Source organism: Silurus meridionalis, chromosome 17 (genome assembly GCF_014805685.1).
Source record: "Silurus meridionalis isolate SWU-2019-XX chromosome 17, ASM1480568v1, whole genome shotgun sequence".
NCBI lineage: Eukaryota > Metazoa > Chordata > Actinopteri > Siluriformes > Siluridae > Silurus > Silurus meridionalis.
Window position 1 is genome coordinate 28593666 of NC_060900.1, and position 14060 is coordinate 28607725.

General features: G+C 40.7%; 1 protein-coding gene across 1 annotated transcript; it reads left to right on the top strand.

Annotated features, from left to right (window-relative positions):
* The first annotated feature begins 5045 nt into the window (after positions 1 to 5045).
* On the top strand, positions 5046 to 14060 carry cabp4 (calcium binding protein 4). The gene is made up of 8 exons (XM_046870247.1): positions 5046 to 5122; positions 6089 to 6124; positions 6218 to 6371; positions 10348 to 10378; positions 11395 to 11538; positions 11790 to 11899; positions 12579 to 12726; positions 13828 to 14060. The coding sequence occupies exons 2-8, from the start codon at positions 6090 to 6092 to the stop codon at positions 13854 to 13856; spliced, it is 651 nt and encodes a 216-aa protein (XP_046726203.1). The 5' UTR covers positions 5046 to 5122; position 6089; the 3' UTR covers positions 13857 to 14060.

Consider the following 14060-nt stretch of genomic DNA (forward strand, 5'->3'; position numbering starts at 1 on the left):
GTCATCCAAGGTCAAACAAAGTCATGTTATTCACAGTGAATTCGAAAAATTCCTTCACTTTTTTTTCATACTTGGCTTCTGAGTTTCCTGTTTACACCTCCACACACACACACACACACACACACACACACACACACACACACACATGCGCAACGACCTGCGAGTGCATGAGTGTGTCCATGTGAATAGCGTCGTGTTACTGAGCAGCGAGACGTTGATGTCATTCGATGCTGTGTGTGAACCTCAGACTAATCGTTATGACTAAAATTACACGCTAAAATGATTTAGTATCGACAGTTAGATCAGCGCTGCCCATGGGATCGGCTCTACTGAGAAACTTCAACATCACGCCACATTCCACATTACAAACGTATGAGATACACACAGGAACTGAGCATGAGGAATGAGTGAGGGATGAGTGAGGGATGCAAGGAGAACACATGAGGAACGTATTAGATACACAGAGGAAAACGCAAAAGGAACACTTGGGGCTCAGTATCCTCAACATCCTCAACATCTTTATATCCAAAATTTTAGAAAAGGTTGTAGCACAGCAGTTATGCTCACATCTGCTTATGAATAACATTTTGAAATGTATCAGTCAGGATTTCGGCCTCATCATAGCACAGAGACGGCGCTAGTTAAGGTGGTAAATGACCTGTTATTGGCCTCTGATCAGGGTTTTGTCTCCTTACTTGTTTTGCTCGACCTTAGTGCAGCTTTTGACACCATTGATCACACTATACTGCTTGCTAGACTTGAGAATGTTGTAGGAATAAAGGAACAGCTCTCTTGGCTCAGGTCTTATTTGACTGATCGCTATCAGTTTGTGGATGTAAATGGTGAGTTCTCCACGCCTATGAGGTAAAGTTTGGTGTTCCTCAAGGATCTGTCTTAGGCCCACTGCTTTTCTCTTTATATATGCTGCCTCTTGGTGAAATTATTCATAAACATGGGATTCGCTTCCATTGCTATGCTGATGACACACAGCTGTATATTTCAGCAAAGCCAGATGAGAGAGATCAGCTTAACAATGTTGAGAAGTGTGTAAAGGACATTAGACAGTGGATGCTTAATAACTTTCTTCTGCTCAACTCAGATAAGACGGAAGTACTTTTACTAGGACCACATGCAGCTAGAAGTAAACTTTCCGATTACGTAGCATCTCTGGATGGTGTTTCTGTTTCAGCATGTACGGCTGTCAAAGACCTTGGTGTGATTATTGACCCGAGTCTTTCCTTTGAGTCTCACGTGAATAATATCACCAGAATCGCCTTCTTTCACCTTAGAAATATTGCTAAGATTAGAAATATGATGTCGTTACAGGATGCAGAAAAACTGGTTCATGCTTTTGTTACTTCTAGATTAGACTACTGTAACGCTTTACTGTCTGGGTGTGCGGTAAGTGCATCAATAAGCTTCAGTTAGTCAGAATGCAGCAGCAAGGGTCCTCACTAGATCTAGGAAATATGACCACATCACCCCTGTTTTAATCAGTCTACACTGGCTCCCAATCAAATCTCGCATTGATTATAAAATATTACTACTGACGTATAAAGCACTCAATGGTCTCGCACCGCAGTATCTGAGTGAACTTCTGTACCAGTATGATCCTCCACGCCTACTTAGATCAAAAGGTGCTGGCTATCTGTTGGTTCCTCAAATAATGAAGACTACAGCAGGGGGCAGATCTTTCTCTTATAAAGCCCCACAGTTATGGAACAGCCTTCCAATCAGTGTTCGGGACTCAGACACAGTCTCAGTGTTCAAGTCGAGGTTGAAAACGTATTTATTTAGTCAAGCCTTTTATCAGTAGATTTCTCTTAGGTAAAGGCACAGATCTGGAGGGAACATGGATATAGAGTGTTTGGTGAACTGGTATATTTGTATGCTGTCGTCCCTCACATTCACACGTTCACTCAGGTTTGTTGACGGTGGTGTGGTGGGTCGTCTCTTATCCCAGAGATCCCTCATGTCTGTGTTACCTTCTGGTTCTCCCTTTTAGTTATGCTGCCATAGCGAGTCTTGCCGGAGTCCAAACTGCACAGTGACATTAACTTTCGTACACCAATAGTTACATAATAATCCATATCCTTCTCTTCCGTCACCCTCTCTCTCTCTCTCTCTCTCTCTCTCTCTCTCTCTCTCTTCGGTCGAGTTAAACATGCTCCTGAGGCTCCAGTGACCAGTGTTCCTGCCCCTCTCCCTCCTTGGATCTTCACACTTCTGTGCAGCTCGGGACGGTCTCTTAATTCCGGAGTAGAACGGGTGCTTTGAGGACGGATTGGACTGTAGTTGGTGTCGGCGGTCTGCTGCACTGACTCGGGAGTGCAGTTTGCTTCTGATCATCATCACTGTACCCCACAACATTGTATATCTGCTTCAAATGGACATTTGGTGCAACCCAGATGAGGATGGGTTCCCTCTTGAGTCTGGTTCCTCTCAAGGTTTCTTCCTTATGCCATCTCGGGGAGTTTTTCCTTGCCACAGTTGCTCATCAGGGACAAACATACTTACAAAGAACATATTTATGTTTAATCACCACATTATCTGTGTAAAGCTGCTTTGAGACAATGTTCATTGTTAAAAGCGCTATACAAATAAAATGAATTGAATTGAATTGAATTGAACATCTTCATCATCATCCTCATAATCACCTCCATCCTCACCATCAAGTTTACTGTCAACATCATCATCATCACCACCACCCTCATCATAACTATCACCATCTTAATCATCTTCATCATCACCCTAATAATCACCACCATCCTCACCATCAAGCTTACTGTCAACATCATCATCATCATCATCATCATCATCATCATTATCATCATCTTAAACATCTTCATCATCATCCTCATAATCACCACCATCCTCACCATCAAGCTCACTGTCATCATCATCATCATCATCATCATCATTACCACCACCACCATCATCATCATTATCATCATCATAATTATCATCATCTTAAACATCTTCATCATCACCATCCTCATAATCACCACCATCCTCACCATCAAGCTCACTATCAAAATCCTCATCACCACCACCACCATCATCATCATTATCATCATCACCATCTTCCTCATCATCCTCATAATCACCAACATCCTCACCATCAAGCTCACTGTCATCATCATCATCATCATCATCATTATCATACACTTGACATCTTTCTGTTTTCTGAATCTTCTGAGTCATAAAGACCCTTTAGATCACCAGTTAAGAAGAAGTGATAAAAATGTTGAAGAACATGTTGGAACACAGTCTCCACTAATGAGAATGGTCACATGACTTATTCCATGGGTTCTGGAGAAATACTAAGAAACTCGAACATCATGCACCTCAGCTCAGCTCTCAAATAAACTGCTTTTGTATTAGTACTAGATTATAGACATGGCACAAATGTGAACGCTCAGATTTGATCTTCTACATTAGGATTACACTCAGAGGAAGGATGGAGAACTTGATGGGTTTCTTTGATGTTTACAAAAATCAATCAGTTGCTATAAAAACACAGCAGAGTCCGAAACAATGAAACTGACTGTGGATCCAATGGAAAAGAAACACATTTCCATGGTTGCCATATCCTCTCCTTTACACACACACACACACACACACACACACACACACACACACACACTCCCGGTTCACCATAACAATAACCAAATGTCCTCACATGCTGGTCTTCAAACTCTGCAATTAACGTGATGCAGGGCTGAACTTCCAGAGCACCCACCTGATGATTCTAATGACGGACTCTCACAGATCAGACACCTTAGATGTGTGTGTGTGTGTGTGTGTGTGTGTGTGTGTGTGTGTGTGTGTGTATACTCATATAGTCAGGTATTGATGTAGGGTGAGTAGGACTTGGGTTCAGTAGGGTTGAGGTCAGAGTTTTTTACCAGGACATATAAGATCTTCCTCTCCAACTCATGGAAAGCAGATCACCCATGGTTTTGGGTCTCCAAGTTCAAGTAAAAGGGAAAATGTCATGCTCCAGCATCCAAAGTTTTCATTCAGAGCTGAGACACTGAGAATTGTTCCATGTCTGAGGTTTTGATCACAATCCTTCAGGAAGATTTCTGCAGCAGTATCTGAGTTCCACTGGTTTCTGCACCAGGTCTGATTTGATGGCACTTCTGGAAATCTTCTGATGTTGAAGGGAAGTAAGCATGATGTGTCTTTCATCTGCTGCATGTTTCCTTGGCTGTCCACTGCATCTACGCTCCTCAACCTCGCCCATGTCTTTGTTCTTCTTCAAAATAATTTGAAGAGCACATCTTGAAGCCCCAGTCTGCTTCGAGAAACTGTCTTCCACAACTTCACCTTAGGAGCAGATTTTGGCTCCTCACCCAGTTTGAAGTTCCTTTACAACTGTTTCTGTTTCTGCTCATAATATCTAAGGGAGTTTTTCCTTGCCACAGTCGCCACGGCTTGCTCATCAGGGACAAATGCACACCATTCACCATCACTGTTGATTTGTGTAAAGCTGCTTTGAGACAATGTCTGTTGTGAAAAGCGCTATACAAATAAACTTGACTTGACTTGACTTGTTTCATTTAAAGACTGGGTTTCAACCTACAGATGAAATTGCTGATCATCAGCACCTGCTTGGTTCATCACACACCTGACTCTCTAAATCTCTTTTATATTTGAAATCATCTACTTCACAGAATATTTCACACCTAAGCTTTTACACACTACTGTATAATATCTGCTCAATAGTAAGTGCACCCCTAATCATCACACCCACGTGTCCTTGTTGAACCCCTCATTCCAGATTTCTTCCTCCCTGATATATTAGGTGTCATGTTTCTGAGAAGGTTCTCTGGACTCTGGTGCATGAAAAGCTTTCCATAGATAAGACACTGGTATTAGGATGTTTAAGGAGACTGCAGACTCCAGTCTGGAAATTTTCTGCGTTAAAAACACCATTTAGATCCTCAATCAAGAAGAAAATAATATAAAAACATGTTATTACAGTCACATGACGGTCACATGACTTCAATAATACTTTGATAATCCGTTCATGGTTAAGCAGAGATTATGATCCGTTTAAGGAATTAGCCAGAAACATCGAGAGCATCTGAGGAACATCAGAGCTCTAAACCTGAAGGTGAGTATGAGCAAAATGAACTGGATCATATTTCTCCAAAAGAATTCCAACATCGACTACTGATTTGATTTATATTTTACGTGCTTTGAATTGAAAACACACGTTCACGCGTCCGAGTTAAACGTAGCGTAACAAACACGCACATCACGCTAGATCTTCTTCTTTTACAGCCGGGTTCCTTTCATAATTAGCTTCTGTCTCCTCTAATACTTTATTGTAATTAATGCTGTTCTGGAGCGAGATTGTGTCTCGGCGGCCGTGCTGACTGGCAGCGACTCGAGTACCCGTGTAATCGTTAGTCCTGAGAACGCGTTCGTCTCATTAAAAGAAGCGACAGGAAGCATATGCGCCGCATTAAAACTGTCCTGCTACTGTGTTTTTGGAAGCGAAAGTAGTTTCAGAAGCTAATTAAAGTTAAAAAGTCATTATTGTTCATTATTAACTTGCGTAGCGTCTTTTGATTGGAAGATCCACACCTGACCTTCTTTCACTTTAGTATTTGTATATTATAGTATTATAGTGTAGTTCTAGGATCGGGTCAGACGGTTGTTGAGTGATTGTTGTTAATGTGAGAATGTGTTTTGTGTTTGTTGTACAAATTATAAAATAGCTGTAGTACAAGAAATACACTGCGATTAATTACACAGTAATTAACCAAAACATTTACTTTCCTGTTTCTGGCGTATTTTTAGTCCCAATTTCTTGATAAATTCTTTAGCAAACTTGCTAAAGTTTGCTAAAGAAATGTACACTTCTAGTTCAGGATCTAAATTGCGTATCATAATAATGTTTTATGATGATCATGGCATCATTTTACGTAAAATGTGCAGTAATGAAAAAAGAATTAATATTAAAATGTAAAATTCTACTTCAGGATCATTATAGTGTATTATAGAGACGGTTTTGAAACATCATGACATTATTTGAGGTGAAATGTGTAGTTAAATCAGTATTTTCTTCCTTCAGCATGTCTCAGAGGAGTAAATCATCCTCCAGTCAAAAGTAAGTGATTTTGAAAGCATGATGTGTGGAAGGTTTACCTGCATGTTCAAAGTCCAAAAATGAGAAACACTTTTCTCTTTTCTTTCTTCTCAGTTCTTCTTCCAGTTCCTCTTCTCCATCAGATCCTCCGTTACGCTCATCTTTGAAAAGCAGCACTAAAGAACCTAAAGATGGGAATCCGAAAAGAAAAATCAGCCAGAGTTCGGTAACGGCGTACACGTCCTTCCTGAACACGCTGTTTGGACAGGTGGGTCATGTCACCACGCCAAGAGACGACTAAAGCGTGCGGATGTTACAATCACTGAGAGAAAGAAAGAAGGTGTATTTGGTTTGGTTTCGAAGCTTAAACTTAAAAATGATATAGTCTTATATATATATATATATATATATAGACAGACGCTGCGCACCTTACGGACAGGTTACGTTCTGAACGATCGCTCGTAACATGAATTTGTTCGTAAGTTGTTACTGTGTTCATTATTTACTACGCAAATTTCTTAATGATGTAAGAGCTATAAATACTATATAATACTATATTATAATAACCAATAAAATATACTTAAACAAATCGAAATAATGTATACAATATTTTGTATTAAGTATTTTTTTTAATTATTAGTAAAAAAGAAAAATTTACTTAAAAAAGATTCATTGGCGCGAGGCCAGTGCGCGTCATGTCGACGGTCTATTTTTTTCAACTCCAAACTAATTTTAATTTGAGGACAGGTTTGTTCGTATCTGCAAAAATCCGTAAAGTGAATATTCGTAAAGTGGTGATAGTCTGTAGAGTTGCTATAGTCCTGGGATTTATCATTAAATATTCACGTGTGAATACGTACAAACGTCAGCATGGAGCTGATACTGGCTTTAAAAAAAATCCAATTCTGAACATGTCGTTCCTCTTAGCTCTACTGTAACTAATCGATTTATAGACTCCTGTTTTGGGCTGCATCCTGAAGCACACACCAGACCACTCAGTAGAATATCCATACATTAAAGTCCTCTATATTATTTACGCACCCTCACTGGTTAACACGTTGGACTTCTGATCTGAAGGTCGTGAGCTCCAACCACCACTAAGCTGCAGCTGCTGGGCCTTTGAGCATGGCCCTTAACCCTGAACTTCTCACTTGTATGAATGAGATCATTGTAATTTGCTCTGGATGAGGGCGTCTTCCAGTAAATGTAAATGTAAATAGTGTGATATATGAGCAGGTATCAAAAGTTTGAAGATTAAAACTAAACTAGTCTCGAAACCTTCTGATATCACCTCGTATGCGGTTATGGATGTGACCCAGAATTAGCGTTGAAGGCCTGGAGATTAATCCGTGGTTGATGCAGCACAACTCGAGTTATGACATGTTTATCCTCACACTGTGTGTTTTTACCAAGAAAAGGTGAACTGTTTACAATCTGATGCCCTTCATCTGTTAATAAACCAGTTACACAAAACAAAATCATTCAAATGCACCTTCTACAACAACATTGGACATTTTGGAAGATGTTCCTATGAACGTTTTTTTCTATTTATAAAATATTAAACTTTTTTTTGTCGCTTGCTGCCTAAAAATAACATTTCATGACTTTCGCTTGAACCTGACACGTCATGTGACTTCAGAATCAGATCAGCGTTAAGTCACGACCCAAAATTCACACTTAATCTGTGATAAAAGCTAGCATGAAGCTAAGCGCTACACGTAACTTGAATCATATAACTATCATTTTCACACTCATTTGTGTATTATTAAATATGTTGACCCACTTATATAAAGATTTATATTCATATCTAATGTTTCTCATCAGAATAAACGCATAGCATTAAACAAACCAAACCCTCAAACCACCAAAATACACAATTCTCTGTCTACTTACAGAACAAAGAAGAAATGAGCTCTGTGTGTGTGTGTGTGTGTGTGTGTGTGTGTGTGTGTGTGTGTGTGTGTGTGTGTGTGTGCACACTTCCTATCAAGACTGAAAGATAAGACGATTATGAGCGTATTAATAACCTGTGACGATGAATCACTCTTAGTGTCCTCACACATTGTGTTTGTGTGTGTGTGTGTGTGGGGGGGGGGTGTGTGTGTGTGTGTGTGTGTGTGTGTGTGTGTAAAACACAATAATGACATGATGTAATGAAAAATGCTGTGTGTGTGTGTGTGTGTGTGTGTGTGTGTGTGTGTGTGTGTGTGTGTGTGTGTGTAAAACACAATAATGACATGATGTAATGAAAATGGCGTGTGTGTGTGTGTGTGTGTGTGTGTGTGTGTGTGTGTGTGTGTGTGTGTTTATAGTTTATTGTAGTACAGTACTGTAGCGTAGCCTAAGCACAGTTTCTCTGCTTGTTTACTGGTCGAAGTGTCCTATGATGCCAAAAAAGGGGCGGAGTTAAAGATTTTCGGGGGTTAAGCTCGTCAAAGGTTTTCCTGATCTCTCGTCGTCTTTCAGCGATGTTCTCGCTCTTTTTTTTTTTAACTCATCCCAGTTCACCACATCGACTCCATGCAACAAATAGATTATAAATATACATCATATAATTCATAAAATCATATAATCCATTAGTTTATTTCCTTATAAGTTTATCTGAAATGAGAGAGTCAGTGGAAGAAACCTTAAGGAGAACCAAACTCAAGTAACCCAGACACATGGGTGACACTAAACATCCATCCATTACAGTTCCATTATTGTTGAGGTTTTCACCTGATCACTGATGGAGACTCGAGTATATCAGTAGGAGAATGCTGAGGATGGAGCCACCAGGAAGGAGGAAAAGAGGAAGACCAAGGAGGAGGTTCATGGATGTGATGAAGGAAGACATGCAAGTAGTTGGGAGGAAAGAGGCAGATGTAGAGGACAGGGCGTATGGAGACGGATGATCCGCTGTGGTTCCCCCTAATGGGAGAAGCCAAAAGAAGAAGACTGATAGAGACTTGAGTGTAAAACTGTTCATGGTGATTGTAGACCAAAACCATTATAGCAGACTGTTTATCTTAATTACAGTTCAAATCCATCATCCTGGTCCTTGAGTTTAAACTTCACAGAAACCTCATGGATCTTCAGATAGTTCATGTGAAGAACATCCTCAGCAGCAGAGAGTGGTCTCCAATGAACTAGAATAAGTGCATCAGAAAGATAATGTAAGCTGACATTCTATAAATATATCCCATCCCTGAGGAGAAACTTCAGAAACACATCAAATCTGGATAAAATATAAAATGTTATAAATCGGAAGTTGGAGTAATGAATGAAGATCAGCAGCAGTGCTAAGAAGCTCGCATGAAAGCCCGCTGAAACACCTCCATGTCTCGGTTAACTAATTAACCAACAGCAGATAAAACACACACACACACACGAGTTGGTGGGCTTTAGTAGGACTAAATACATGAGTCCATCAGGAAGCCTGTTAGATGTGATTACCCAGAATTCCCCAGTCTGAGACGCAACACATAACTTACCTTGAAAAAAGAAAAAAGGGGGAGGAGTTAAAGAGAAGGTGAAGGTATGTGTGTGTGTGTGTGTGTGTGTGTGTGTGTGTGTGTGTGTGTGTGCGTGTGTGTGTGTGTGTGCGCATGCTGTAAAAAGTCTTGCTATTTCATCATGTTAGTCACAGCATGTGTGTGTCACTGACGTCAGGAACAGCGAAGCATGACATGGTGTTATCCAGTTAGACAATCTGTGTGTGTGTGTGTGTGTGTGTGTGTGTGTGTGTGTGTGTGTGTGTGTGGTCTTTCTGTCTCATTTCTTGTGTGTGTGAATTTTCCGCACTTTCTCTCTCTGATCAATTTCCTCTGTCCTATTTTTTCACTCTATTTATCGCCCCAGAGCTCCTTAGCTTCTCTAAATGAAAATGAAAAACAAAATGTGCCCTGTGTGTGTATGAGAGAGAGAGAGAGAGAGAGAGAGAGAGAGAGAGAGAGAGAGAGAGAGAGAGAGAAATGGTGAATGGTGGTAAATAGTGAATATTTATGGGTCACATTTTCTGGGACTCAAATGATTTTCATATTTAGTTTGTGTTTGTCATAAATCTCTTTTTTTCCTCCCTCTGTCCATCTCCTTTTCCATCTCTCTCTCTCTCTCTCTCTCTCTCCCACCCTCTTCATCTCTCTCCCACCCTCTTCATCTCTCTCCCTTTCTCCCTACTTCTCTCTCTTTCTCTCTCTCTCTCTCTCTCTCTCTCTCTCTCTCTCTCTCTCTCTCTCTCTCTCTCTCTCTCGTTCTTGGGACAGGACAGAAAGCTGATGCCGGAGGAGTTGGATGGTGAGTGTGTGTGTGTGTGTGTGTGTGTGTGTGTGTGTGTGTGTGTAGAGGATGTGTAGAGAACTCCTCACTTGTGTAAACATCTTCACTGAGAGATTTTCACACCACATTTCTGCTGCTGAGTTCTGGATCCTGATTGGTCAGAAGGTGTTGATTATTTCTCTTGAACAGCAACTCTAACAGTAGTGCGGGTTTATATTCTCAGTCCGATACGTCATCGTTTCCATAGCAACGGCTCGTCAACGCGGTGGCGTTTTGTTTAACGAGGCGTGTATGGAAGGAGTCTCTTGTGTCAGAGATCAAACCGTCAGTTTGGACAGAGTCTTCAGGACAGAGGGGTGTACGCTTCACACGATGAAACCAGAATAAAGGGAGAACAGGGAGAACACACACACACACACACACACACACACACACACACACACAGCAGTGGTGTAAAGTACGATGTGGTATGAAAAAGTTTGGAGACTCGCTCTGTTCACAGGAAAACACTTTAATAATCTATGCTTCCAAATGATCACCTTTAAAATAGTCCTCCTACACAGTAATGCAGCTCCCAGTGTTCTTCTGGAATGTGTCCTGAAAGTCTTCCTTTAGAAGAAATGGACAATGCTGTCAAAACAGCAAGCTGGATCTTCATCTTTGGGAAGAGGGTGAGATCCACAGATCTGGCGATTAGTGTGGGTGCGGAAGTGAGATCCTGTTGTTTCCGGAGCTCAGTGACAGGGTGCACACGTGATCAGGATAGACGTGGTAACGCACGTGGTCAAAACATCAGCGGTTGCACAGCTCCTGATGTACACAGGACAATATCTTTTGGAACACTGTGACTGTGCGTGCAGCCTTGTGCTGCCATCTGTTGGTGTGTTACAAAATATTAAATATTAACAATTTTTTATACTGCTTCGTATAGAGAATCTAAAGATGGTTAAAAGATCTCAGATTGAGCAGAACCACTAATGTGTGTGTGTGTGTGTGTGTGTGTGTGTGTGTGTGTGTGTGTGTGTGTCGTTTAGAGCTGCAGCTAGCCTTTAAGGAGTTTGATTATGATCAAGACGGATATCTGCACTATAAAGATGTAGCAGACTGCATGAGGACGATGGGTTACATGCCAACAGAGATGGAGCTGATCGAGATCATCCAGCAGATCAAGATGAAGTGTGAGTGTGTGTGTGTGTGTGTGTGTGTGTGTGTGTGTGTGTGTGTGTGTGTGTGTGTGTGTGTTTTTCACAAACACACACATTGCTAGTGGTCATGAAGATCATGATAGAGCGATTGCATTAAGCAGCTTATTGTAGTTTATCGTTTGATTTAAAATTGAAATCAAATACATTAACACACACAGAGGAGTGTGTATGTGTGTGATGTGTGATATGTGTGTGTGTGTGTGTGTGTGTGTGTGTGTGTGTAGGGGGCGGTCATGTGGATTTCGATGATTTCTGTGACCTCATGGGCCCGAGGATGCTGATGGAGACGGCTCACATGGTGGGAATGCGAGAGCTGCACTGTGCTTTTAAACAGGTGAGACTCAAAAAGGCGTGATGAAGGCCTTTTTTTTACCCATGTGACAGTGATGAAGAAGGACATGAGAGGAAAGGATTTCTTCACTGGCTGGCTCACTCCTGGCTGGCTCGCCAAATGTACAGATTCAGATAGAGATTTTCTGTTCACCAAATGATATTGAACTTCTGTAATGTTTCCTGTGAGGTGATTCTATATGCTAGTCACATCCCAAAGTAGCATCAGTCCCTGCTCCTGGGCAGAAAAAAATGCTGGTGGAACTTTTAGTTTCAGGGTCACTGATTTCATGTTTTTTTTTTTACATATTAATGGAGTTGAAATTTGATATAGTGACAGTAATAACAATTCTGGTCGCCTCAGAGCCAATCAAAGCCTCCGATTCCGATCACTTGTGATCCAGGAATAAGAGTTTCTTCTGACTTTCTTCAAGAGGAACTTGTAGTACTTTCTCACTCTGTTGAGTTCATTTCGCTACTTGGAATCAAAACAAATCTTTTTGGTTCTTCTGTTCCCTCAGATTCAGCTTTTAATTTAGAAATTAAAAATGACTAAATTTGGTTTTGGATAACAGACCAAAACCAAATGATACCACATGATAAATGTACCTGAGATTGAACCAAAATCCTGCTGTGCATCCTGAGTGTAAGTGGTACAATCTCTCTCTATCTCTGTACCTCAGTTTGATTGTAATGGAGATGGAAGGATCAGCTTCGAGGAGCTAAAGGAGTCGATGAAAACACTGCTAGGTGAAAAGCTGAAGAAGGGAGAGCTGGAGGAGATTCTGTCTGACATCGACCTCAACGGAGATGGAACCGTGGATTTTGATGGTGAGGAACCATGATGAGAAATTACACAGGAGATGTTCTGGTCATTGTGAGAGACTAGAGAGGATTATGGATCAACACAGATGATTGTGGATGATTTATCTGAGATATTTTGATGAAGGCATTTCCCTGGGTTTTGGTGGTGATGTATTGGGATTGGTCTGCAAGTTGAGGAATATCGACTGGTCTGGTTGGATCAAAGTGTTACATTACTCATCTGAGCAGTTTCTTTAGTCTGAGGGGAGTCGGCAGGATTACACAAATTGGCATCCACCAGGGACAATAATCCTTATTAGAGAGTGGGGGGGTGAGTAAGGTGTAAGGTGTAGAGATGTAACAACCCCAGTGAAGGAGAGTATGGGGTGAGTGTATAAAAATATTAGAGGTGGCCTTCTTTACTCCTCTTTCAAACATCCAAGATGTGTACCTTTTCGTCCTCAAATCTCTATTGGACAGAAAAGACAGATGTTTGAGAAAACAGTAAAAGAGGCCGTCTATGTCCAGGTGGAAAATCCTTTTATTGTATATAATTATTATATAACGGGAGGAGAAATGGTCGTGATGTAATATAAGGGGAGTGGTTTTGGTGCTGATGTAATACAATGGAAGGGGTTTTGGTGATGATGTAATATAAGGGGAGTGGTTTTGGTGCTGATGTAATACAATGGAAAGGGTTTTGGTGATGATGTAATATAAGGGGAGTGGTTTTGGTGCTGATGTAATACAATGGAAGGGGTTTTGGTGATGATGTAATATAAGGGGAGTGGTTTTGGTGCTGATGTAATACAATGGAAGGGGTTTTGGTGATGATGTAATATAATGGGAGGGGTTAACATGACATATTTACACTGGAGACTCCTTCTGAAGATGTTGCACTGACAGAAATCACCACTGGAGTGTAACACTTCTCTGTGAACTAACTGTTACTATGGAAACAACACCACAGAGTGCATTAATATAAACCTGCACTACTGTCAGCGCTGCTGTGAGGGAGGATTAATCACCACGTTCTGACCTTTTCATCTTCCCTGTGCTGGAGTGTGGAGTGTGTTGATATGAGGTCCGATGTTAATGACAATGTGTTTGTGTGTGTTTGTGGTACAGAGTTTGTGATGATGCTCTCGGCTCGGTGATCTCCTCCTGGGGCTTCAGAAGAACCGTGTGTTTATTAGATCTTATTCTGCATAAAGATGTGAGGCATGTAGTATAGAAAACAATAATAATATTTAATACATTTTGAAAAAGTATTGTTTAACAAGTGAATTTATGTTCAATATAATAAAACTCATTTTTATTAATATTAAACTAACACACATTATATTCCTGTAGTAATGTCT